Below are 26167 nucleotides of genomic sequence, written 5' to 3' on the forward strand. Positions count from 1 at the left end.
GCGCACTAATACATATCTGCGTGCACCGCTGCCGGCATCTGATGACTAGAACTGTAATAGAACACGGTGATAGCATTCATTCTATATACTGTTTACTTTGTGACCAGTGTGGAAGGCAGCAGCTGTCTCAGTTCTGATTATGAATCCCGTGTGAAAATCCAGGCTGGCTATATGCCACTGCATCGCTGTAACAAGGTAAACGCTGAAATGTCATCGGTGAGTCGGCCAGGTATAAAAGGCTGCTGGAGACCTCTTCGTGAAAAATGTTGTTCTCACAGATTGCGCGACATACTCTCTCTTTTGCTATTTTGCTATTATCTCTCTTTTTACGTTTCGTGATCAGGACGCATGCATCTCGTTTAAAAAAATATAATCTTGTGTACAACGACATAATCTATCCTGATTCCACTGCGTAACATATCTCTAGCTGCCGTATCCGTGAAATTCGTCTAATGTACGGCTTTTTTTACTAAATTTATTTTAATTAACTTTAAATTTTTAAAATCAAATAAATGGTAATGACATTGTGAACGAAATATTATATCGGAAAATTACTAGATGAGATGGCGTGCGTTATTCGGTTGCCGTGAGTAATAAAGCATGTTCATTTTAACTATGACGAGTTTGAAAAATCAATGCATTTTTTGCACGCTCCGTATTCTGCACGAACGAAATATTTGTGAGTAATGGAATCACTTTCAGAGTATGCATTTATTTATTAAAAAGTTTCAACAGTGACCACAAGCAGGTATTATTCTAAACAACAGCACGAATTCAGTATTTGGGGATTTACGGATGTCATGTGGTTAGACAAATAGCACGTCACGAAGCATTTGTACAATGTGAACAATCCCCAAGCCTGTTAAAAGTACATATATGAATGTTATTCATGGAAGCGCGGAATTTCCAGGCAAGAACAGGGAGATGTGCATGCACCGATGTATTCTTGCTCTAACGCTAGCTGCTCCCATACATATTTCACTCTATTTGACGTTCATACCGTTCATCTTATAGAAATAATTTACTTGCGATATGTTGTTACCTCGTGAGAAATAAATAAGATATACAAAGCAAGGCAGTGAATTCGTTTTAAACATTCAGGATGACATTTAGAATATAAACCGGATGTCGAAAACATATATGCGATAAAATGACGCGTAGAACGCATTCACTGTCAGGAATTTTCCACGCAATGCGAAGCAAAGCAGAAAATGAAACCAGCATTACAGTTTTTGTGCTAAAATGTCACAATATACAGCTTCAAACATGAATACATATAAAACAATATTTATAGCAAAGTTTATATTACACTCTCATTTGTTGTAATGTTGTGTAATTGATTCGACATTTTATTCGAATATCGGTCAAACACGTGGGAACCGTATAACATTTTCACAGAAACATGCGCGTGGCTTAGACCGATTATTCAATTAAAAGGCTACGTGGCAGGCGTTTCCTGTACGTCATAGTCAAACGTGTAGCAGTATATCGGTTTGAATCCATTAGTATATATGCGTAAGGTTCGAAAACGAAATAGGCCTACTACCAAACCAAAGCTACATACTACCAGGAGTAGATAATAGGGACCCCCTATTATCTACTCCTGACACTACGCGTGCTCTTAATCATCTTCTGATAGTTTACTGGGAGAATGTTCGATGGTGGCTACAGCTGGGCTAGCTATGAGTATTCCTACAACTCCTCCTTAATAGAAAAGTATTCGCAATGTTGTAATAAAATAATAAAATAAGATAAATCGAGCTCTAGGCCTACTAGTTCGCATTTCGCACACAGGTGGCGCTTCCAGCGTCATCGCGACAGCCATCCCTTATTATTAACAACATCCTTCGAATCATTTCTTCGCGATCATCAATATAACGCATGAATGCAACAATAAATAAAATGTTTGTGTTTCTTTGATAATAACAATCATGTGCAAATGATATACGTCAGGCAGTGTGATCACACGTGATGAGTATGCTTACAAGTTACAACGTTTACGTATTAGGCTTTACGTATTAGGCTAGCGTATCTCAATATGGTGTGAAATCAGTGACGTCTCTTTATGTCATTGCCATATTTGTAGATCGGTGGACCTCTCACGTACCTGCCCCGGTTACCGTAGGTGTAACTGTCGTCATCGTCGCCCCTGTAAGTTTCGTGCTCGGGCTCGTACGGGTACTGACCGTAGCGACCGTACGTGGGACGGTTGTAATAGCTGGGTCGCGTGGCGTACTGCGGTGCGTACGTGTACCGCGCGTAGCGACCGGACGGTTCTCTGCTATTCCTTCCGAGACGGTCGTCAATTGACGGCATGTAGGGCGAGTACTCGGACGTGCCACTGCCAGAGTTCGAGTTCTCGTACGTCTTTGGTCGTGCTTCGTTGCGCCTATAGTAGTTGTTGTAGTTGTCCTTATCCTGGTAGTAGCCCTTATCGTAGTTGCGTCCGTTGTTGAGGTAATCGCGCTTGTGGCCCTTGTCGCTGAAGCGCTCCTTCGCTCCCTTGTCGACGTTGTAGTTTCGGAAGTAGTACTTGCCGTTGCCCTTGTTGAAGTAGAAGTCGCCGTTACCTTCCTTGTAGTCGACGTGACCTTTGTCCAGCGCGCTTCTCTGACCGCCGTAGTGGGCTCCGCGTCCGCGGTTGTCGTGCTTCCCTATGTACGAAAGCACACACACACTGCATAACCATAAATACATAATATACACGTACATAAATATATATAATATACACATAATATATATATATATATATATATATAATATACGCACATACATAACGATTTATATACGCGTACATAATGTTTTAGCTGATATGTGATAATTCTGGATACGGTCGGTGCTACAGCTGATGACATGCGAGGCAATATGAGAGCGAAGGGACAGGGTGAATTTTGCAGTTCTACGCAGTAACGGGTATAGGCCTTCGCTGCACGATAACAGTCCTTACGAGTCGTTTATAGCATCCATCGAAAATTCGCAATTGCGTTTCGTATATTCTTCGCTGAAAAACTCTAGCAAATGGTAACCGCGCTACGAACTAGTTCTAGCAGGAATGCATAACAGAGAACTCTGACCATCTGTGGCACGGCCAACATAGGGATATTGAACTAGAGCTAGTTACGAACTGACGGCAGTGCCTATATACAATGGTTAACGCATTAGTTCACCACAGCGCCTATGCTATACTGGCGCATCTGATTGGGTTCATGCAAATTACCGTTGTGGTTGTAATGACCCTTGTCATCATCCTTGTGGTGCTGCCCCCAGTTTCTCCGAGCGTACCCAGAGCCACGATCATAGCCGCTGCTTGCCACCTATAAACATAAAATGTCACTATGATCATCACACGTCAAAGTACACAGGCATAAAACATTCGCATATAGGTAGTGAAGAACTACAATAACGGAATATAAACAGAATTATAGAGATACGCACGCACATGTGTAGGTAACATAAGAGACGAATCAAGCTGCTGAAAATACCAGGAGCGTCATAATTAAATATATAGATATATAAATATATAGATATATAGTCTATATTATGACGCCACTCCTGATATGTAATCAATTCATTTCAGATGTGAATCATTTTCAGTGTGCTTTCAGCAATATGCCTGCATCGAGCTACCTCTAAGTACATCGTGTACTGCGAGATCGACAGAAAACAACATATTCCTACGATAAATTTACCAAGCCTAGAAGTGCGGTGGCGATCACCAGAACAATCCCTATCCTCTTCATGATGCGTTTTGCCGATGATATATATTACAAATCACAAGAAAACTCCGTTCAATGTTTTCAGCCCGCAGACAGGCTATGCACTGGTCGCGGAATTGATTGTTTCGACATTTTTATAGCCGTTGAGATGGACCTGTTGACCCATACTGGCCCTGTGAATAATAAATGACACCGGCAATCACAATTTAGCCTTCATGTCCGGCGATTTTCTATTTTAGCGTTTCATTATTCAAAGAGCGTGTGTCGCGAAGTGCGCAGCGGTAATGTATAGAAATGCTTAGAACCCTACTGACCCCGATGTTCACATTCTACGCTGAAAAACATCTATAGCTGCTATTTCTGTACATCGTTTGGTGAGCTCATTAGAGGCGTATCATGGTTCTTCGGGTTTCAACAATATACGGCATTATCTATAGTGAGATATAACTAGATCTCGGCTGATAATTCTATAGAATGCATTCGTATACTACGCGACTCTTGAAACTCTCGCGAATACCAACAACAGAGTATAGCTGCTATTTCTGTACATCGTTTGGTGGGCTCATTAGAGGCGTATCACGGTTCTTCGAATTTCAACAATATACGGCATTATCTATACTGAGATATAACTAGATCTCGGCTGATAATTCTATGGAATGCATTCGTACACTACGCGACTCTTAAAACTCTCGCGAATACCAACAACAGAGTATCATTTGAGCCGCTGGAAATGTTCGAAATATGCTAAAATTGCCCATAATGACGTGCAATTTATCGGCATGATTTCTAAACCAAGGGCCGAGTGCGAGTTTACAAAGTTCACGACATTGTGGGTCTATGGTTTCAGAATAATTTATGTTTTTGCACGAGGTGCATGAATAATACCAATGTGTATGACATACCTTTATATTGGTAACAGATCGGAAATTCCCCCAGCGATATGATACCTAATACATCTTTAAACTATAGCAAATTGGCTATTTAATAATGAATAATTTGGTTGCATACTGACAAACTTTAATATATATAATAGCGTCTAATCGAGACCAGAGTCTAGTGTGTATCGATTTCTTTAATCATTTTCCAAAATTTTACGTTATACGTGTGACACGTACAGCAATACGCGTGCACACTTCAAATTGAATTCCGCAAATAATCCTAAATTATAAGAAACTAGTCTATGCCCGTTAGGTCGTCAGAACTTCTGTGTAGACCACATTGTTTATGATAGAACGTTTAGTTGTGTCTTTGGCGTCTACGGCTAGAATCTTTAGCTGTAGGGCACTTCCCACGCGGCTAGCAGTGACGTAGAACTGGCCGTGACGGAAGAAGTCTTTGACCGTGTAGACGCCGACACGGTGAAGGGACTGCCCTTGTGACTTGTTGACTGTCATCGCAAAGCAAAGGCGGATTGGGAACTGGCGGCGTATCATGGTGAAAGGAAATATCTTCTCACTAGGCGAACTGGAGATGCGCGGAATGAGCAGCTGTCGACCAGCATGGACTCCAGACACTAACTCAGCGACGACCAGATGCGCGCGATTGCTGCATGGATTGCCGGTTTCTGGAACGGCGTTGCTCTGAATGGAACCATAATTAAGGAATATAATTACGCAATGCTTAGGTATCGACATAAACAAAGTATGGTGTAAATAATTAATTGAATATATGTCTCTTGTCTTAAGGCGTGAAAATGCGTACCTGTAGCCTGTATCGTCTCTGCAGCGCGCAATTGCTGCATGGATTGCGCGGCTTGGTGGAACGGCGTTGCTTCGCTGCTGAATGCGAAATATAAGTAGTGGAATGTAAGTAATGGTATTGTAACTTAAAAATACACACACAACATTACACACACACGACACACACCCACGACACACACACACACACACACACGAACACACACCCACACACACACACACACACCCACACACCCACACACACAAACGCGGGGCGCGCGGCGCACATACACACACACAACACACACACACACACACACCACACAACACCACTCACACACACATACCACACACACCACACACACACAAACGCCGCGCGCGCACACACACACACATCACACACACACACACACACACACACACACACACACACACACACACACACGCATACGCATTACGCATAAAACACACACAACGACACGCATACACCAAACACATTACACTACACGCAACTATAGACACACACACAATACACTACACGGCACACCAACAGCACACACACACACACACACACACACACACACAACACACACACACACACACACACACAAACACACACACACACACACCACACACACCACACACACACACACACACACACGCACACAAACACCCCCCACACACACAACACACAGCAGGTGCGCATACACACACTAACTAAAAAAATAAGATAGCTTGTAAGAGTATAATTATTAGAGGTCAGTCTGAACGTTGTACGTTTTACGTTTACGGTTGAAAATCTTACCTGCGACATCAGGAGTTTCTTGACAGCGGGCGACTTTCTTGCGGGCGGTATCTTGTCGATGCTTAATATCTCGATGTGTCAGTGATGCCTTTCTTTTTGGTGGCATTAGCTGGGCACTTGTTATAACCAATTTTTTGCCGTCTGGAAACTTTGACTTATGTTATAACGAAATGCGCTCCATTTAAGAAACAATGTAAAACAATGTTTAACATTTCTCTGGTTAGATTCTATGGAGCGACTTAATGCCCGGCGCACACGTGAGTTATTTTACTTAAGTAAAATGACGCATGAGTCAAATTACTCAACGAAAATCCGCCGCACACGTGAGTAAAATGACGCATGAGTCAAATTACTCAACGAAAATCCGCCGCACACGTGAGTAAAATGACTCATGCGTCATTTTACTTGAGTATAATAACTCACGTGTGCGCCGGGCATTAGAAACCACTAAAAAGCAACTTAGAAAATCTTAGATGGAGAACATTTGGTTATACATTGTTTTTTACATTGCCATTGTGTTTTCGTGTTGTGACGTTGCATCGCGCTCGGTGCAAAAATTTCCCACTTTTTAAAGGGATAGTTTACTCTAGGTTGTAGGGTTATTTTCAGTTAATTTAGGTTAAAATTACGCTACATAAAAAGTTTCATGGTTCAATCACAATTAGAAATGTTATAAAAAAATGTTTTAAAACTAACGACTACAGTTTGATTACAACGACGGTGGCGCCACTCAAAGCGCGCGATCTGATAAGTTGCGCAAAACCACTTTCCAGCCAAGGGCTACAGACCGAGGGTGTTTCTTATTTATTAATTTAAAAGCAAAAGGATTGTAATATCTTATAAATGACATATAGTTTCAGTTATATCATGGATAAATTTGTCCTAAAATGAACATCGTTCGGTTAAATAGCATTTAGGTATGAATATAATTGCACCTTTGTGATTAGCCCTCGGTCTGTAACGTGCAAAATAAATTGGCAAATACGCAACTTTTTCAGGGTGGCAGCACGATCGCGGGTGTCATGGCGCCGTTCAAATTTCGTAGCGTTGATGTGTAATTAATTAATTATAACAATTAAATTAGGTATCTGGTGACAAATACATGTGGGCATAGACGATTTGTTGAACAGTAAGTACAGTTGTATGCAGAAAAATCCTAGAGTCTACTATCCATTTAAATGTTTTTGAACGTGGAATGTGAAAAAAATGCAATGTGTGTATGGACAATGCACATGCATTGCATGCACTGCAACGTGTCATGATCTGTAGAATGTTCCGATCAAGTTTGGAAAGGATCCGTTGAGCGGTGCGGAAACGTATAGCCGGACAGACATAGACAGAAATTCTCTAATTTATAGTAAGATTTAGTAAAGGCTTTTGAGTGCTAACGGATGCTGAAAATTGGCTGGTTGTTCTCAGGCGGATACATATTTAGAATAATTACTATATAGAGACGGAAATTGTGAGACGGAAAACGTTCCATCTGCTGCATATCGTGTCAATTAGGGACTTTCCGTTACGATGGATCTCCTTACAAGCACAGGCCGTAGTTCTTGGCTAGCTTTGCTTAATACGCAGTTAGTTGCACGACGAAAATGAAGCGCACACGTTCGCATTGCGCACAATAAACCCATATAACATGAGAACAGACCACTATTAAATTTTCCATAGGATTCTATACTTAAGAATTGAATTTCAGGAGCTGAAAAATAGTATTTCGGCCATTTTCGGCCGAGTGGCAATATTAAAGCTAGGTAGCCATGTACTTCACAGCTGAAACTGTACTTCACCATTAGAGTTATGATATATGTTGTCCGGCGTTTTAAAAAAATATCGCGAATTTACGAATCGACACCACATTTGTGCCTGAAAAACAGTCGCGCAGTCGAATGGGGAATAAACATTTGGGGATTGTACATGTCTACCCGTAGCATGTGACGAATTTATTTTAATCTGAAATGTGTTGTGGGTTTTATTACTACATTAATACGTAGGATCTCTATGTAAAATATAGTGAGATATATCAACCGACTACATATACGTAGTAAACATAGTTTTAAGTGTTTGTTCGGATACGAAACCGAATGTATCCTAATGTGTGATCATGCATTAGCTTGTTATTCACAACCATATATTTACCAAATCATAGAAAACAGAAAAACAATAATATTTTAATGATAGATAAAAAGTATTTATTTTAGGCTTTCTTATATCTACGTCTTCATTCAGCTGGATTTCCCTAGATTCACGAATAATAAAAGGTTGCTAAAAGTGCAAGATAATTTTTTCATTTTATTTTATTGACCGATTTCCATTGCAGCGACGTAGTCAATATATACACGTTGTTTGGAACTTATTACTTATAGAATTATGAGAAGGAACGTGTGAGAGGCAGCTAATACATGTCTTATCAAGCATGCATGTCTTCTAGCCTCATTAAGAGTGACATGCAACTGCTACTACAGAGATCAGAATGACACCAGGTGTGTGCATGGTGGTTGGCTCTGTTAAGCATTGTGGCTGTTGTTACACAGCGTTATCACAGTCGTTGACTCGTAAACACCTTCTATAGTAGCGACTGAAAGAAAACATTCTTTACGTGAATTCTACTTCGGATCAGTTTTGTTTTCCGCATTGAGTACTGAGCATGAAAATTATTTTAATAGCTTTTCAATGACACCGAATAGGGTAGTTGAAAAAAAGATATTCTTTTTGCCTGTACATTTCCGAACATTGTTTTTAAGGTTAAATTAAGCCGTCTCTATTTAGCTGCGATGTTTCCTGCTACAGCCGTATAAGCTGGCTAAAATTCTGTACATTATAATACAAGCTTTTACCTTTCATGTATTGCAAATCTCTAGCAACAGTCGGTATTGAAAGTTTGTGTAAGGCACATCGTTTTAACTACCCGGGGTTAACCCCAACTAAATTAACCCCATTCAGCATGACCAGAAAGAAACAGTAATGGTCGTTATAACTGCACGTAAAAAATATCCTCTATTTATCTCATACTATCCACTCAGCTATAAGCGTGTCGTGACCACAGGAAACCCTCACACGGCAACGTTAAGTAAAAAATCAATTTTTTATCGTTCCTCTAATATTCTACATCGTCTGCTTTCGTTTTACACCCTCCTGTCTACTCTCCCGCGTGGTTACCCACATGCAGCTCTACCCCCTCCTCCTATCATTAAACGGCGATCAAGCTCTAGTACTATATCCCTTGTTGCGACAGGCCTGTGGGCCTGTGGGCCTTGTTGTGACTGTGGCAACAAGTGTTATAGAACACAAGCTTACGGCGATCGTGCGCTAGTGATATATCCCCTGTTGCGACAGGCCTGTAGGCCTCTCTGGGCCTTGCTGTGCCTGTCGCAACAAGTGTTATAGTACTCAAGCTAACGGCGATCGTGCTCTAGTTGTAGTTTGACCCGTAGCCGGTTGGATTGGGGTTATAACGCGGAGACGGGGACGTGCCAGAGTAGCCGGGTCGGTTGAAGGAGTACGAGTCTTCCGAGTAGATATTCGGCTGGCGCGGGCGCGGGTAGCCGGACGTCGGAGGCGCGTGGTTATTGTCGCTGCCGCTCCCGTACTCGTCGTCGTTTCGCCGGTAGCCGTAGCTCGCCGGCCGCTCGTAGTCAGAGTCCCGACTGGTGGCGCCATCTCTCGGCGGTGGCGGCGGTGATTTGTAGCCAACAGCGCTGGCCTCCGCCTTCGCCTCCTCCTGCTTCTCGAGTTTGTTGTACTTGTGTAGGATGTCGAGCAGGCGACCGAGAGGAATGCTCTCCTCCTCGGACTCGTTCACCTCCGGCGGTCTGACGGGAGAGGTGTCGACCTGCCGAGGAAAATTAAACAACATGCTAAGACAGCGTTCTCATATTTTTTGGTACCACGACCTGCCAAGAAAATTAAACAACATGCTAAGACAGCGTTCTCATATTTTTTGGTACCACGACCTGCCGAGGAAATTAAACAATATGCTAAGGCAGCGTTCTCATATTTGTGGTAGCGTTCTTATATTTGTCGACATGCCGATGGAATTAAACAACAATGCAACAAAATTAAACTAGCTAGGCAGCGTTCATATATTTCTTGTGGTGATCGCGTACGCGGTATTGGCATAATTACGTATGATTGCCATTATGATTGCCTGTACTACTGGGTCTAGGGCTGTGCGAACGTAATCTTAGAATATAATTCTTTGACCTGCCGAGGAAATTAAACAACATGCCAAGGCAATGTTCTTAAATTTGTGGTGGTGCACCACCATAAATATCTGAACGCTGCCTTAGTATGTTGTTTCAAAAATATCACGAGTTCAAAAATAACGGTGTCAAATATAATTGTAGAATACTAATTCCCGAAATTTCTGCTCATCGTGGTGTTAGGATTTTAGCATTATGTCAACCTGTCTAGATCTATTATATACTTTCGCACAGCCCTAGACCTATAGTAGCACATGTACAGGCCTAGCACAGACCCAGTAGCACATGGCTAGCACAGAGCCAGTAGCACAGGTCTAGCACAGACCCAGTAGCACAGGGCTAGCTCAGACCCAGTAGCACATGGCTAGCATAGACCCAGTAGCACAGGGCTAGCTCAGACCCAGTAGCACACGGCTAGCGCAGACCCAGTAGCACAGGGCTAGCACAGATGTAGTAGCACAGGGCTAGTGTACCCGTACGCGGCATTGGAGTGATTGCGTATGATTCCAATTATGATTTTCTGTGCTACTGGGTCTGTGCTTTCCCTGTGCTACTGGGTCTAGGTCTGTGCGAAAGTACCGCGAGGAATTAATATTCCATATCTATCTGACACCGTTATTTTTGAACTCTGTAGTACGTACACACTATCAGTAGTGATCGCTAACATTGATCCCATAAAATACTCCGATAACGGCAATAGGGCACGGGTAAGGTTTTTCAGAAGTCGGTACCATTTAACGTAGGAATTTACACATCATGCCATGCGTAACGACGGAACACGTTTCGTGTGGCATATCTCCGACTGAATCTGCTGTCATCCTATCAGGAGTGAGCTTATTCACTCCTGATCCTATTCATGCACGAGCAATACTCACAGAGCTTAGCTCCACAATCACACTTGTGCACGAACCAACCCAGACCGAGCGTACGTTCCACGTACAACCCCGCCGAGATTTCGTAATCTTTTTATCTTCATACGTGATGCGTGCGCCTCCCCTCCCCCTCCCTCCCGCCTACTCACCCACCCGCCCACACATACCCCGAACACTCGTTCCACACGTAACTGAGATGTTCAGCGCGTTAAGAGAGACGTCGCCCCTCCCACCACCACCACCACCACCACCACCATTACCACCACTACCACCACACGCGAGCCGCGCTATTACATCTCCTATTACATATACATCTCATACATATACATATATATATATATATATATATATATATATATATATATATATGCGTATAATCTCTATACATATACAGCTCTATACATCTCCTAATCTCTAAGAATCGAAATCGACGAAGCGGAGAAGCGATTGCGCCGCGCGTTGCTAGCCTAAGCGAGGTCATCAAGGTGAGAGAGAGAGAAAGAGACGGGGAGGGAGGCGTGCTACGTGCTAGGGTCGGCCTCCAACGTGTTTCTCCTTGTCGTGCTTGTAGTACTTGATGCTTGGCCGTCTTTAGGTGGCAGGTGATGGACTTGAGGAATAGCTCGAGGGCTTCCACATCTCGTGTTCGTGAACTGGAACGCTGAAGATGAAGATGATACAGCGGTATCATTGTTTATTATCTCAGCGCAATCATTCGAGGTCCGTATGAAATGTAATAGCCACGGGGGCTTTCTCAACGAACTAATGCTTCATATATATTTATATATATATATATTATTTATATATATATATATATATATATATATATATTTATTATAATATATATATATATATGTGTGTGTGTGTGTGTGTGTGTGTGTGTGTGTGTGTGTGTGTGTGTGTGTGTGTGTGTGTGTGTGTGTGTGTGTGTGTGTGTGTGTGTGTGTGTGTGTGTGTGTGTGTGTGTGTGGTGTGTGTGTGTGTGTGTGTGTGTGTGTGCGTGCGCGTTCGTGTGCGCGTGCGTGGGCGTGTGCGTGCGTGTGTAGGTGTGCGTTTGGCTGCATGCATGCGTGTGTGTCGGCTTGTGTTAAAACAGATTTCCGTTAAATGGGGAAACTAGTGTTCTAGCCGTGACTTGCGGCGCCGAACGCGCCATGCCGTTAATAAATTCCAGGCAATAAATGACAACTTGTGTTAATAACACATTTTCAAGGACGTTGCAAGCAATCAGTTGCCTGCGCGCTAGAGACCCCTCCGTACCTTGCATTTAGTCAATGCTGCTGCTGTTGTAACTCACTGTAATAAACGTGCAATTTGGACGCGATCGGAGTGTGAGCAGTGTTCAGTAAATTGCTGACACAATTACGATGATAAAAGCCTATTTGTTGGTTTCCCCAAAATAACCGAGAGGCCAGTCGAATTAAGACCAGAGTAAATAGTCCTGGCTGCCGTTTATTTCTCGTAAAGCGCGTTGTCAAACACGGATGAAGAGGCCAAAACGCGCTGGTTGTGATTCTGGCAATTTCGGATGACGTTCTTCGGCGGTTATATTACCTGAAGCGTTAGAGCCACTATTGAGTGTCATCCGGGAACCTGATTTCATCACGAACTGCCGACAGCAGCGTTCTAGCTCACTGACATCCATCCGATTCTAACACAACAGTCTCTACACGAGCTGTTTGTCAATCCGGATTTTACGTAAACTCGTAAACACAAATACATATTACCTTGATATTTTAATTGATAATAAGTTTGCGATTATTACGAAGCTGCACTGTAAGGATTGGTACTCACCTGTTCATTTATAGCGACATATTGGATACTATTTACGTGCTACCCTGTTCAAACCGCTATTGTGATGTGCCTGTTATAGGTCAAAAGGAGGTAATCAAATTCTGAACTTTATGCCGAGCTAGATTAACCGATTAAACGTTACTTAATAAACATATATACACTATAGCGGTTGGAGATAAGGTACCACTAGGAGGCAAGCACTAGTAGGTCAAAGCACAAGGGTACGAAGCATTTCACTATAGGTGGTAAGACGTTGAGACAGCCAGATAATTTTGCCAAGATAAGTCGCCAGCAGATCGTTCTGCCTAAAGCTATTGCAAATTAAAGCAGCATCGTCTCCGCGAGCAATTCGCGAAATAAAACTCTGGTAGAAGGTGTTTATAGTGATCCGGTTAGGACTAGGACTAAGTCTACGATTATTACCGCTTCTGCAGCCATGTGGTTAAATGTGCGAACATTAACTGTATATATATATTAATTGTAGGATTCGACTGTGATACTACAATATTAATGTATTTTAGCCGTTTTAGTTAGTTGTATTTAAGAACGATGCCATGCTATCGCATGTCTGAATCAAATGGGACCCGGTTGAACGATAAAAAATCATATCGAGATTAGGTTACCACAATAGCCTCGTTCACACGAGACCTCGTATTTCTGAAATACCGGATTTGCGAAATACCGTATCTGAGACAAATACGCGGCCGAGCGTTCACACGCTGATTCGCGGCTCCAGAAATACGGTATTTGCGAGCTGCGAGCTGCTTTAAACAATCAAGCGAACAATGCGAAATAAACAATGCAATGCGCACCAACTGCCGATAAAATACGTAGACTGGTCCGCGCTCGACAGTTCCACTCGCGTTACACTAGAACTGTCGAGCGCGGACCAGTCTATAAAATACGCGGCTTCAGAAATCCGGTATTTAGCGTTCACACGAGGAAATGCGCGGTCCAAGAAATCCGGTATTTCTCAAGCACGGCAAATTATTCGGGGTCTGGAAAGCCTCGTATTTACATGAAATACCGGATCTGTTTAGATACCGTATTTCTTGGGCCTCGTATTTTGCCTCGTGTGAACGCTAAATACCGGATTTCTTGCTACGTGTGAACGCGGCTAATGTTCTGACGGCATAGGAAACTCCGTGTACGTGCATGAAAATTAAATGCGTCATTCACTGCTCACCTCCTACAACTACGTTCTGGGAAAACACTTGTCTTAAATCACGTGCTAGTTTCATAATCTGGGTAGCCAAGTGGATGCTTGACTTACTGCCCACTATCGATATCTCATACGCATCTTAGTGCAATGTATTAATGTAATTAATGCATCTTAATAATTAATGCGTCTTCCTTTGAATAAATGGAAAACGGTTTTAGAATTTAATGAGAATAATAGTGGTTTATTTTATGATCACGCGAGATTCTTGCGAAACGGAATGCTGTTGTTTACTTATGGTGTTAACGTGAGAATGATGTTGAGAGTGTTAGCCGGTAATGTGTTTTCGTGCAACATACAATGTCGCGCTTCATGAAAATGTGTTTTTTTTCGAAAATGAAACGCTAATTTTTGCTTGACGGAATTTCTCGTTTTTAGCGTAGTGATGCTAAGCCCCCAACTGCCGGCTCTATCCGAATGTGGGACGCTTTAACTTAAAAGTCTGCTATTCATCTTGCAGTGGATATTTGCGCTTCTACTTTGATACGTATTACAATTCAGCTATTGTTTCGTCTGGTATTTCTTGTTTTGGTTGAGCAGTGTTTAAACTGGTCTTAAAGACTCAGCCGTGGTAACTTTCATCCGAAATTGGGTTAATCGTATTTATAGTAAAATATTAATTCATAATGACACGTATATACCTCGACTATATTTGGAAATTCGCGTAGTTAGTTGTGCGTAACTAAAAAAATCTGTTACTTATAGTATACACATTAAAGCTTAAATTCGCCATTCCTAGTTCCCCTAATGAAATCATTGGATTCCTTTCTAATGCTCTTGACGCTGTTAGGTTATCACCATCGCACGTTAATAGCGTTAAATCGCACGTTAATCGTTAGCGTTAGCGTTAAATAGCGTTAAATAGTTAGCGTTAAATAGTTAGCGTTAAATAGCACGTTAATCGCACGTTAAAAGACACGTTATAAATACGTCTTTATACGGCGAAAATTCCCCGCAGTTTCGGCCATCGACATCGTTTGATTACTCACAGTTCTAGGCAGTCTCTATGTTTAATCATAGGATCGGAAAATAATGTTTATGCTCCCATCAAAACATCGTATACCATAAACGCTAGTCTAGAATTGGATGGTCGGTACACAGCATTACTCTAATATATTAAATAAAGCCCATTAGGTTATTATCGTTGGATCGTAACTTATACACCATCAAACTATCCGATTAAGTATCGGTTACACTAGTACTAGTACGTAACGTCATCGTTTGAGTACTCACAGCTCGTAGTGTTTCCCGCTTCTCTTGTAGCCAGGGGGCGGTCCGCCCAGCGGCGGTCTATCGTAGGGTTGCGTTGGCTTGGAGTATTTCACGTTCGTCACAGCAGAGACCGGAGCGACGATGGGCGTGGGATGCGCTCGCGGTCCACGGTACACGTTCGCAGGTGGGCGAAAGTAGGCCCTGCTTCCTCCCGGTCGTGCCAGATCTCTGAAGCGAGCCTCTATTCTCCTTGCAGCGGGATTTTCATATGTGTTAGAGGAGAGGCTCGGGAGAACCGGGGGTGGGGGTAGCGACTGAAATCGAAAACAGGGGATTTAGATTAAGGTGCAAAACACGAAATGAGCGTTTTAACTAAGGACGATTATTCTCTTTTCGCTTATCTTACGCATGCATTTAACTGCTGTTGCTATAATGAACTAGTAATAGCCTAGTAGATATTGCTCCGCGGCTCCTTGGATGACAAAAATGCTAGCTGCTCATGGGTTAGCATTCTCAAAACTCGCCAAAATAATAAAAATCATATCAAAACTCATGAACCCGCATAGAGATAATAAACTGTGATGTGTGATTAGCACTGAAAACAAAATCTCGTTGAGAATCAAACCCAAAAACTAATTGTATGTCAATAAACCGCCATAAAAGCTGTTTATTCGTGAAGCATAAACAGCATAGGTTCTGTTAGAGTATTGCCTTGTTTTTTTCTCTAAGGAAACCGTGTTTGAGGCATGCGTTAGTACAACTGCTAACCGCATAGTCGAAGCACAATTCTTTAGGCAAATAAAAGAGGGGTTCTCAAACTTTTCTATGCCACAGCCACATAATTATGGGCTAAAGTCATTGTTTAAGGAGAGCAATTTGGCTTGTCACAGTGCCACACTTTTGACTTGCGTCAAAGAAATAGTGTTCAGAGTTCTCATACATGAAGTACACCAGCGGCAATTGATTCCCTGCAAACGTAATAATGTCATCATTATTCAACTTTAGTTATTCAATTAATTAATGCTATCATTAGGTGCATACAGACGTGCTACAGTTTACGCTCACACAGTCTCGCATAAAGCTGGCGTAGTACACGATGCTGTACGATACCGTCATCTAGATCTTATTTAGTACACAGAAACATCCTATCATATTGTACAAAGTCCAGTCTATAACTGATGCTGAACGTTAAAACAAATTGTAGCCTCTAGGTTTCATCATAGAATCGCCAAATAATGTTGATGCCCCCTATCGAAACATCGTATAACATAAACGCGAGTCTAGAATTAGAGGGTCGGTAGTTAGACAGCATTATTCTAACATAATAAATAAAGTTAATTAGGTTATTATCGTTGGATTGTCAACTTCTATATCATCAAACCATCCTATTAACTATTGGCTACACTAGAACTAGTACGCAACGGCACGTTGTGGAATTACACAAATGATTAGTCTATATCTGGTATAGTTGGGTCACAAAACCACGCGATGACATGTGCACGTATCGAGCAGGCTAGTTCGAGCCATCTAGTTTAGAATCGTCGCTCTTGGTTACGTAATCTTTGTGTAATCGTTTTACAGCACACATCGTTTTGCCAGTACATGAGTGGCGACGTTAGGGGTACACACACGCGATCCTCACACGCGCATTAAGAACAACACGCGGCCAGCATAATACTTCATCAGTTTCATCACTTATTACGGCGTTAACTAAAGAGAGAGAGAGAGAGAGAGATCTCGAGAGTGTCTCTGTACTTCTAAACTCACCGCCACGGCGCACGCCACGCAAAAGCTGAGCATCAGCAACGGCTGCATCATGTGTGTGTACGGTCCGTTCCTGCGAAGAGCGCAAAATTAGAAGGAGAGCGATGATAGACTGAGATAGTTGTCAGTACACGCACACGCACATATATATATATAAATACACACGGTAGATAGCCAGCGCCGATCCTTTTCCCGTGCGTCTTATATACGCCAGCACTAAGCACCAGAGGCAATACCTGTGGCACGAGCGGTCTCCAGTAGCAACTAAACCCGTTCGGCGACGCGTCTTCTCTTAATGGGCGCAAGAGGCGTTACGTCAGAGAAGGCGGTGGCCTTTACCTTTCTCTCTCTCGCTCTCTCTCTCTCGCTCCGCACCGGCTGGCTGGCGGTGAGACTGACTCCGGTGCGTTTAAACTGTGTAAACTCTCTGTTTTCTATGGCTCTCCTCGTCACCCTGAAGGCTGCTGCTGCGAACACAAAGAACAGAGTGCGACTGTGTATGATGACATAGCAGCATTCTCCGGCGTCGTTGCCAACTGACCTACATCTAGCCGACATATAGCGAGTCATTATAATCGGCTGGTGATGTTTCCACGTTGATTCATTCGATCGCCCAACCCCCTCTTCGAAATTGAGCTGTTGCGGGATCAGTGAAAGGGAACATGAAACGCCGGCATTGTTTCGCTTTACACAATACGATTATCGATTATCGATTCTTCTTCATAACCGTGAAATTTGCGCCGCGTCGCATGAGCGCCGCCTGTCGGCAAGCGCGGGCACGCGATACGCTCGACGTCGCGTATCCTGTTGATTTTTTCCTAATTATGTGTCATTCGTAGGCAGCGATGAGCAACGTGCATCCCAGAACCGCGTGCGTGGGCAATCATGGGCTATACACATGGGTACACAGCGTACACGCGCGCGCGTGTGCGGCGAACAGGCGGTTCAAAGCAGAGATACATACGGGCTCACAGCGAAACAGTGACGTATATTGTTAAATGAAGTGGGTTAGTGAGACGTGCCTGACTAACTACAGGATAACGCGCGCGTGCGTATCGACACACACACACACACACACACACACACACACACACACACACACACACCACAAACACACACACACACACACACACACATACACACACACACACACACACACACACACACACACACACACACACACACACACACACACACACACAGCTGTGGACGCGTGCACATCGGCCTTTATGCACGGGGCAATGTCAGAAAGTGTGACAGCTAGGTACATTGTTTAGAGAGCCTTGCACACGTACGCCGAGTGCAAACGTTTTTGGTTCGGCAGTCAGTCGGCAAACGAAACTTTCCCGTTTCGTGCGCGCACGCGCGGCGTTCGTGAGCGCCTCCAACCGCGCAACAATAATACATTATCGGTTCGACGTGTCACGAGATGAGGCGGATCTGTCGTGACCAGAAGATTTCCTTGGTGCGCTACCGCCGTGACGTCACGCGTCTCGTTCGCGCCGGATTTTAGCAGTGTCATAATATCAAGAGTGAATAATAATAGATCCATTATTAGATCTCTCCTGATAATATAGACACGCCTGTCTATATTATGACGAGTCTATAATAATGACACTCCGGATCTTAGTGGTACTAATTTGCAACGCGACAACCAATCGAATGCCTCCTCGCGCCACTACAATAACAGTCTAGCTGAAGTGATACTCACCGCTGACCCGTTATGGGTATGGCCAACAAACATTCCATTATTTATGTCCGAGGGCGACACAACAAGGAAAGGGTGGGCGGTGAATCGCTGTTAAACATTTTTTTTTCATTTAGCGCGCTATAGGTTTAGTAAGACGCCATTGCATCTCGTGCTTTCATTACATGTTTTTTTTGGCTATATTTATTGAAAGCGGTACATGTGGCAAAAAGTCTGTGCGTAATAGGTAGTATTTCGTTTTACACCTTTGATGTTTTAAGACGTGCCTAGTATTTGCACACCTGCTATGTCGTTGTGAATTGTATGCATGGCGTATATAGATAGCAGAAACAGATGAGGTCTATCGCGCGGAAAACATGCGGAGCAATTAATTAGAGCGTGCATGCATAAACGAATTCAAATTTAGGTCATTCGATATTCGAGTTTGTTTTCATTCACATCCATGTGAGTAAGCCGGATGTCCGCTTACATAATTTCGCATATATGCGTTATCGTATGCTCTTTATTATTAATAAACGCAGACCACTAACATATAGTGCCAATGTACTATTGTTAAAAAACAAATGCCTCATGTACGCGGTAATTAGGCATAGACTAAAGCAACAGGAATTTCACATAAGTGAATCTAAGTCGCATACAGATGTATGTTTGGTTCGTTGGATTGGAAGTATTGCCTATGTATACGGATAAGTATTATTCATTTGCATAATATTTTTTCATGTTTTTGTTAGTTTTTTTCATTTGTTTGCATTTTGTGTGTGTTTGATGCGCATATATTGTAGCAGTTCATTAGTACATAGTAAATACGGTTAGAATTATTGAACGAAACAAATTCATGTCTCAGAGTTAGTATAGTAACTTTTTTTAAATTTTATTTTTAACAGAGTGCACATATGATTCATTTGTTTCCCGAAGGTTATACACGTACGTAGAATTTCAAACAAAATAAGCTCAAGTAGATCTATCATAGCAATCTTCTCACGATGGTTTTTCATAATAGGTGCTAATAACATTTAAGCTGAACAGCCTTACATGTCTCTGCTATTATCATTACCGCCTGAATCCATGCACAGAGCCCTATTCACGTAATCACGCGTGCTTTCGCAATGACGTCACAAAGGTATAATTATGTATGCTTACACAGCGTGCAAGGATCCTGCACACACATATCAAAGAACAGCTTGTAAGTGACACGTACGCGCTGTGCATATGACAAAAACAAATTAACTAAAAGACATATAGACTTGCTCTCTCAAATGTGATGAATCTACTCGAGGAACGTTTGATGTACTTTATGCGTGTAATGCAATCGCGGTATTTGCTTTTCCCCGATACTGTGATGTATGGCTCTGACTTGCGCATAGGACTCGTTTAACCACCTGCTGTTTTTTTAATCTATTTTCTAAAAGAAGATCACATGTAATATATCAAATAGTGTCGTTAGGTTGTGTGTGTGTGTGTGTGTGTGTGTGTGTGTGTGTGTGCGTTTGCGTGCATGTGTGTGTAGGCGTGAGCCTGCGTGCGGGCGCGTGTGAGTGCGTGTGTGCGTATGTCACTTCTAATATACACTCAGAACGTGATTTTTAACAATAAACCCAGTAATCAATTGATCCTTTCTAGGTTAATACGTACTCAATTTCTGCGTCACGAACGCATATATTGAATTAGTTTGAGTATCGCCGTAACGTGAGGGGGGCAGTTTGCTCTCATCATTAGCGCATCTATATATCTCGACGACTCATTTCATACATATTTTCTAAGACAAGAATGTATTAAGAATAAGAATGTATTCCGAGATTGTTCTTTTGCGTGTTTGTTCTCTGGTCTCTGAATAGAAAACAATGAAATGAATGTTCGTATAGCCATAGTAGCTCTGATTTTAATTCAGGAATCCTATAACATTGGCCAGCGGGGGTTATAGTGTCAGAGTTGTCGCACTAACCCAGTTAGTACTAATTTGCACTCACATCACATATCGCGGATGCTGAAATCGTAACACAGAATTTTACTGAAAACAGAACGGAACCCCGTCAACACCGCAACCAAGGTGGGGACACGTCTGAGTGTCCTGTTTGATTGTCACTCTGCTGTCCCTGTCAGTTTTAATGGACTGATGTTTTCTAGATGCCGTTCATTATGGCGCATCACTTATGACAAATCGCCTATATATTCTACGTCTACCCGAAGGCTTAGTGTGGGGCTGTCCTTGAGACGGGCTACTCGATCAGATATGCACTCGCTACAGAGATGTGAAATTATAATTTAATTGCAATCATACTTGCAATCATATTTATAATTTAATTGCACTTATACTTCATCGCAGGGCGCAGAACGTCTTAGAACCGGAATAACCGCGAGAACGCGTATCGCCTACGTGACAAAAAACCTACTATATACTCAACGACCTAATTTGGAATGTTATAATAATACCTTTTATGTTCGCCCTTGAACATGGGGCTTGCGCTTTAAAACACCCGTAGGCGATGCCCGGGCGCAAACAAGTACGTTTCCTTTGCGTGACACAAATTGCGTTAAAACATGTCGTAAATAGTGGACACATGTCGTAAATAGTAGACGCAAGATAATCACGCGAGAAAGAAAATAGTGGACACATAAAAAGTAAAAGTAAAAAGTAAATAGTGGACACATGTCAAGATAATCACGCGAGAAAGAAAACGAAAACGTTCCAACGGTTCTTTTTAAGGTTTAACGGTTATCGCACCGGCGAAACCGCTATTACACAGCGGTATTATTATCTGGAAGGTCTTTGCAAATAACTGCTATACTGCAAGACAGTTGACATGACAATAGGAGTGAATTAAAATAGATTATTCACTACTATCTATTATCAGATCTATTCATTCACTCCTGATGACAATATAACATTATTATAGCAGTTACGTACAGTTGTCGAGTTACAATAAGTGATCGCCTACGTTATATACGCGTCCATTCCAGAAGTATCAAGTATACGTATAGTATATTTTTAAGTTACCTATTTTTATTAAGCTACTATATATGTTGTATAATACTTTGTTTCTACTGAGCTATACTAGTAACTGTACTAAGCTTTTTTTCCCATTAAGCTACTAGCTATTTTTATAAGCTATTTGTAGCTGCACTAAGCTAATTTAATTAAGCTTCCTAGTTTTAGTTACCTATTAAGTATACGTGAGTAATAGCACAGTGGCCATTCCATCCGTGAAGCAACGAGTAACGCTGGTGCGCGCACTCGACCGCGCATCGTAAATTCGAAACAGTGCCGTCGCCGCTTTTTTATTATTTATTTCCAACGCTCGATTGTTTGTCGTCGTATCACACCTGCGGCGACCTTCGTCGGCGATAGATTCACCACCCGGATCACCTCCTAGCGTACCTATTACGCGAGCGTTGTCGTCACTCTCGCGATATCGTGACGGGCCCACATGTGTAACGACGTTGCGAAGACCTTGATCTCAATAGTCGTCTTCGCCGACCGATGCCGCAGCCGGCGGCGTTTATAACGCAGGGTGCAACCGAGCGAAAACAAAAGTTCCGTTATGGCGATGTCCTCCGGTGTAAATTAGAAGCAATTGACCTCCGACTCCGACAGCTGACGCCGCGATCCATCTTCTAACCCCACCTATTTAGCCGCCCGCCCTGCCCCGCGCCTGCGCGCCGCCGTTCAAGAAATTCCTGCTGCAGGTGGTAATTGCGACGATGGACTGGCGCTTCTGGCGCGGCAGTTTCGGAGCTTGATGGGCGGTTATGTCCGTCCACGGGGTACCCATTCGGCATGAGGATGTTGACACCTGTTGGCTATCATTAGTTGAGAAACTCAGGCGTTTGGCATTCACGCTAATATTTATTTGAATGTGAATCATCGTGTTTCTGGGCGTGCGGGAAGCATTACTTTCTCAGAAAATATCGCTAAACGCCGAATGAAAATGTCACGTTGTGGCCTGTAAGCCGAAGGTCGGTGTAGCGGACCTTATTACAACTGAAATATTTAATTACGGCACGATATATATATATGCTATTCAGCGGCGTGGCCTACGGTATATATGCGGTAAACAACTAATACTGTTAATACAGATGTCAGTGGTGAGGGCTTGTGAAATACCGAAAGTTTGAGGGGTGAAAACAACAGAAATGAAACAAACAGAAACAAACAGGAAAAAAACAATGGATGAGTGAACGAGACGAGATGAAATTATAGTGCGCAAACACCTGGCAGCGGTGAGGGATATTATCAAGAGCGTATAAGGAAGCTTCTTTATACGCTCTTGATATTATGCAGTGAAATCTTTCTGAGATTATTCGCTTTCTAAAATTGGGCTGTTTTTAATGCATAGGTGCGTTTTATAAGGCGCGAAATACGGTAGACGCATAACATGCATCGTCGTCATTAGTCGTCTTAGTTGTCATCGTCGCGCTTCTGTATCATGCGTAACAATGTTTTAAGGCGTATGAAGCCAACATACGGTTGCACCGCACTGTTTTTTTTACAGCTACCAAAAGAAAAAGTGCTAGTGATAAAGTAACATAAAAGTTCAATGTTAAGATATATTGAGATATAATTGCCGCATTCATGTATACGCATACGTGTAATGTATCCGTCCTTCGTCCAGTCTGATGTTTCCTGTATGCGTGTCTAGGAAATTCAATGTCACGCGATGTTATTACAATTAAACACAACAACCTGTGATAACTGTAATAAAAAAGGCTATCTAATATATAAAATAACATATATTACGTGAGGCTAACAAATATACAACAAGCCACAGCAAAGAATAACGTTGGGCTATTGATGTAGGTACTCCATAAATGTATACACGATATAATTTCACGCGGCGGTGCACAACACGATACGCTCTGTTCTAATTTCCCGGCTCTATCATCATCACCATCATAGAACGAAAAGAAAAAAAAACACACACACAACACACACTCAGAACTGTCTAATTTAATGCAATTACTTTAATCGACCGACGAGAATTAGTTAATATAAATTGCGTTATTAATAATGATTCACGGGAAATGTTTTGCAGCGGCGTCGTTGTTGCGCTGTCGCTGACAGGTCCCGACAGTCGCATCGCATCTTTCCGCCAACGAGCACACAACGTGTCGCACCGCTGTAAACAGCCCGCCGACCCAGTCTAGGTTAATATCGCTTTGCTCCACATTGCTTTTAAGTGGCTGTTTCTAACTAGCGCCGTAACTAGCATCTAACTACTCGTCGTGATCAGCCGCAGATGTACTGTTCTCTCACAAAGAGCTATTTGTTGGAAACGAGGGGGACGGGTCGTTGCGCGTGCCCTGATTTTTTTCTTCTCCCGACAACGACGAGCCTGTACAATGAAATGCCGTGAGTCTACAACGCAGGGAACCTCTCTCTCTCTCTCTCTCTCTCTCTCTCTCTCTCTCTCTCTCTCTCTCTCGCGCGCGCGCGCGCTCTCTCTCTCTCTATCCCTATATGCCGTACTCGTAATGTAGGCGTCTCCATCGCCACCGTCGCACTGTTCGCATAGTGGCAGAAGATAAACGCAAAAACCCCGATCGGGGGATGACACCATGGACGTGATAATTGTGTTTGAGAAGCAATTCGCGCGCACACATCTAGCAAATACGTTAGCGGGTTAAATGCGCGAGGTCGCGACTTATATTCAGAAAACGACATTACTCGCACTTGATTTGCGTAAAATATTTCCGCCGGTCCGGTCTTCAAACTGGCGCGGTTTCACCGAAAAGACATAAAAAGGTACGCGTACATTAATATTTCTCTATATACTGTTGCGGAATATCGGATTGACAGGTTGAAGACTGGTAGCAGTAGCTGGAGTGTGACTTATCTAAGCGCTGTTTCTTTTCATGATCGGAACACACGCACACGATTACGTTTTAGTACGTAACTAAAATCAACTCAAAATTTCGCGAACCTAAGCATATGTATCTACGCGTTCGTGTTTTTCTCGGCTGTCTTTCGCCGGTTAGCTACAACGCATTAATATTTTGTTAGCAGCCGACGGAAAGAAAAATACACGAAACGTGCATAGAAAACAATGTGCAAGGCGTACTGTGCACTTGTGCTCTCCGTAACGGTAAGTGTATGTTTATCTATTAAGGTGCGTGTGAACAAAATAATCTCAGACCTTAGAGTATACAAGCTGTCAATCATGCGTAGAAAAGTGGGACATGATAGACGTCCGAAGATCGTGAAGGCGAAATTTGTTTGCTATTAGTAGTAGCAACAAGGGTCCTTAGACTATAGTTTATGGACTTTTTAGCACGTTCTGGGTGGCGCGTATAAATTCCCTAATCTTTGTAATCCAAGTTCACCCTGAAATTTATGATGATGATGATGCCGACTGGTATAGATAACACGTGCGTAAATTACACACGCGGGCGCGATCGCAACGGGAGAATTCAGTTCAGCAACGCAAACAAAAAAACCAATGAACCAAGAAATAAACGCTGTGAGTCTGTGACTATACTTGCGAATTTGCTGGGTCAAGGTCGCGCGCCTGTTTCGAAGTGTCGAAGTGAAAGGAATGATCTATCGCTTATGTCGTTTTTTGGTTATTTAAATGTCGAAGCGTGACACGCACAAGCTGGAATCCGGGTCTCCCTGAAACACCCTATATAAAAAGCCTTCTTTATATGCTCTTGCCTAATTCTATTAAAATAGTCAAGCTCTAGCACGCCGCAGAAGTAATGTTTGATTGATGGTGGCTTACCCCCTACTGCGCCGATGTGTCCAGCTATAGATGTGCAGTGATCAGTCACGCTGGTTCGCCCTCTGGTTGATATACAAATTGATTACCACTTAAAAATGTTACCCCTCGAAATCCTTTCTCTGGTAAGAAATGTCTTCACGTCCCTTACTTCATGCAGAATGATGCTGATACCGCGCTGCAGCAGGGAAATATGGCGATATTTGCACCCGAACAACACAGCAAGCGCGTAATTTCCATTGTCTATAATAGCAACCATATATACTAGTTATCACATCAGCATACGGAAGTCGTTCGCTCGTCTGTACGCACGCGTCGAAACGCGGTAACCACTTCTTAAATTATTGACACAGTACTTTGCATGCGTACTGTCGCTGATCGAGAGAGTAGCGAAATACAGACGAAGTATTGCGATATTCGATTCTGATCATCCGCAAGCGTGTAGAGCATAGTTACTAACGCAGACATGCATATGAGATACACACG

At 42.7% G+C, this 26167-nt stretch overlaps 1 protein-coding gene and 1 long non-coding RNA gene across 4 annotated transcripts; both read right to left on the reverse strand.

The window, feature by feature from the left end:
- Positions 1-684: 684 nt before the first annotated feature.
- On the reverse strand, positions 685-3800 carry LOC106818457. The gene is made up of 3 exons (XM_014823191.1): positions 3690-3800; positions 3218-3314; positions 685-2654 (listed from the first exon to the last, which is right to left on the reverse strand). Exons 1-3 carry the CDS (start codon positions 3738-3740, stop codon positions 2050-2052), a joined length of 753 nt encoding a protein of 250 aa, XP_014678677.1. The 5' UTR covers positions 3741-3800; the 3' UTR covers positions 685-2049.
- An 8041-nt stretch (positions 3801-11841) lies between these two features.
- Positions 11842-17588, reverse strand: LOC106820744. Of its 3 annotated transcripts, none has more exons than XR_001395652.1 (4): positions 17497-17588; positions 17264-17333; positions 15518-15810; positions 11842-11932 (listed from the first exon to the last, which is right to left on the reverse strand). It is a non-coding gene; the product is annotated as an uncharacterized LOC106820744 (long non-coding RNA). The 3 variants fall into 3 exon arrangements; XR_001395651.1 differs by having other exon boundaries at positions 17426-17515; XR_001395649.1 differs by lacking the exon at positions 17497-17588 and having other exon boundaries at positions 17264-17480.
- Positions 17589-26167: the final 8579 nt, after the last annotated feature.

The sequence above is a fragment of the Priapulus caudatus genome, unplaced genomic scaffold (assembly GCF_000485595.1).
Source record: "Priapulus caudatus unplaced genomic scaffold, Priapulus_caudatus-5.0.1 Scaffold2, whole genome shotgun sequence".
Classification (NCBI taxonomy): Eukaryota; Metazoa; Priapulida; class Priapulimorpha; order Priapulimorphida; family Priapulidae; genus Priapulus; species Priapulus caudatus.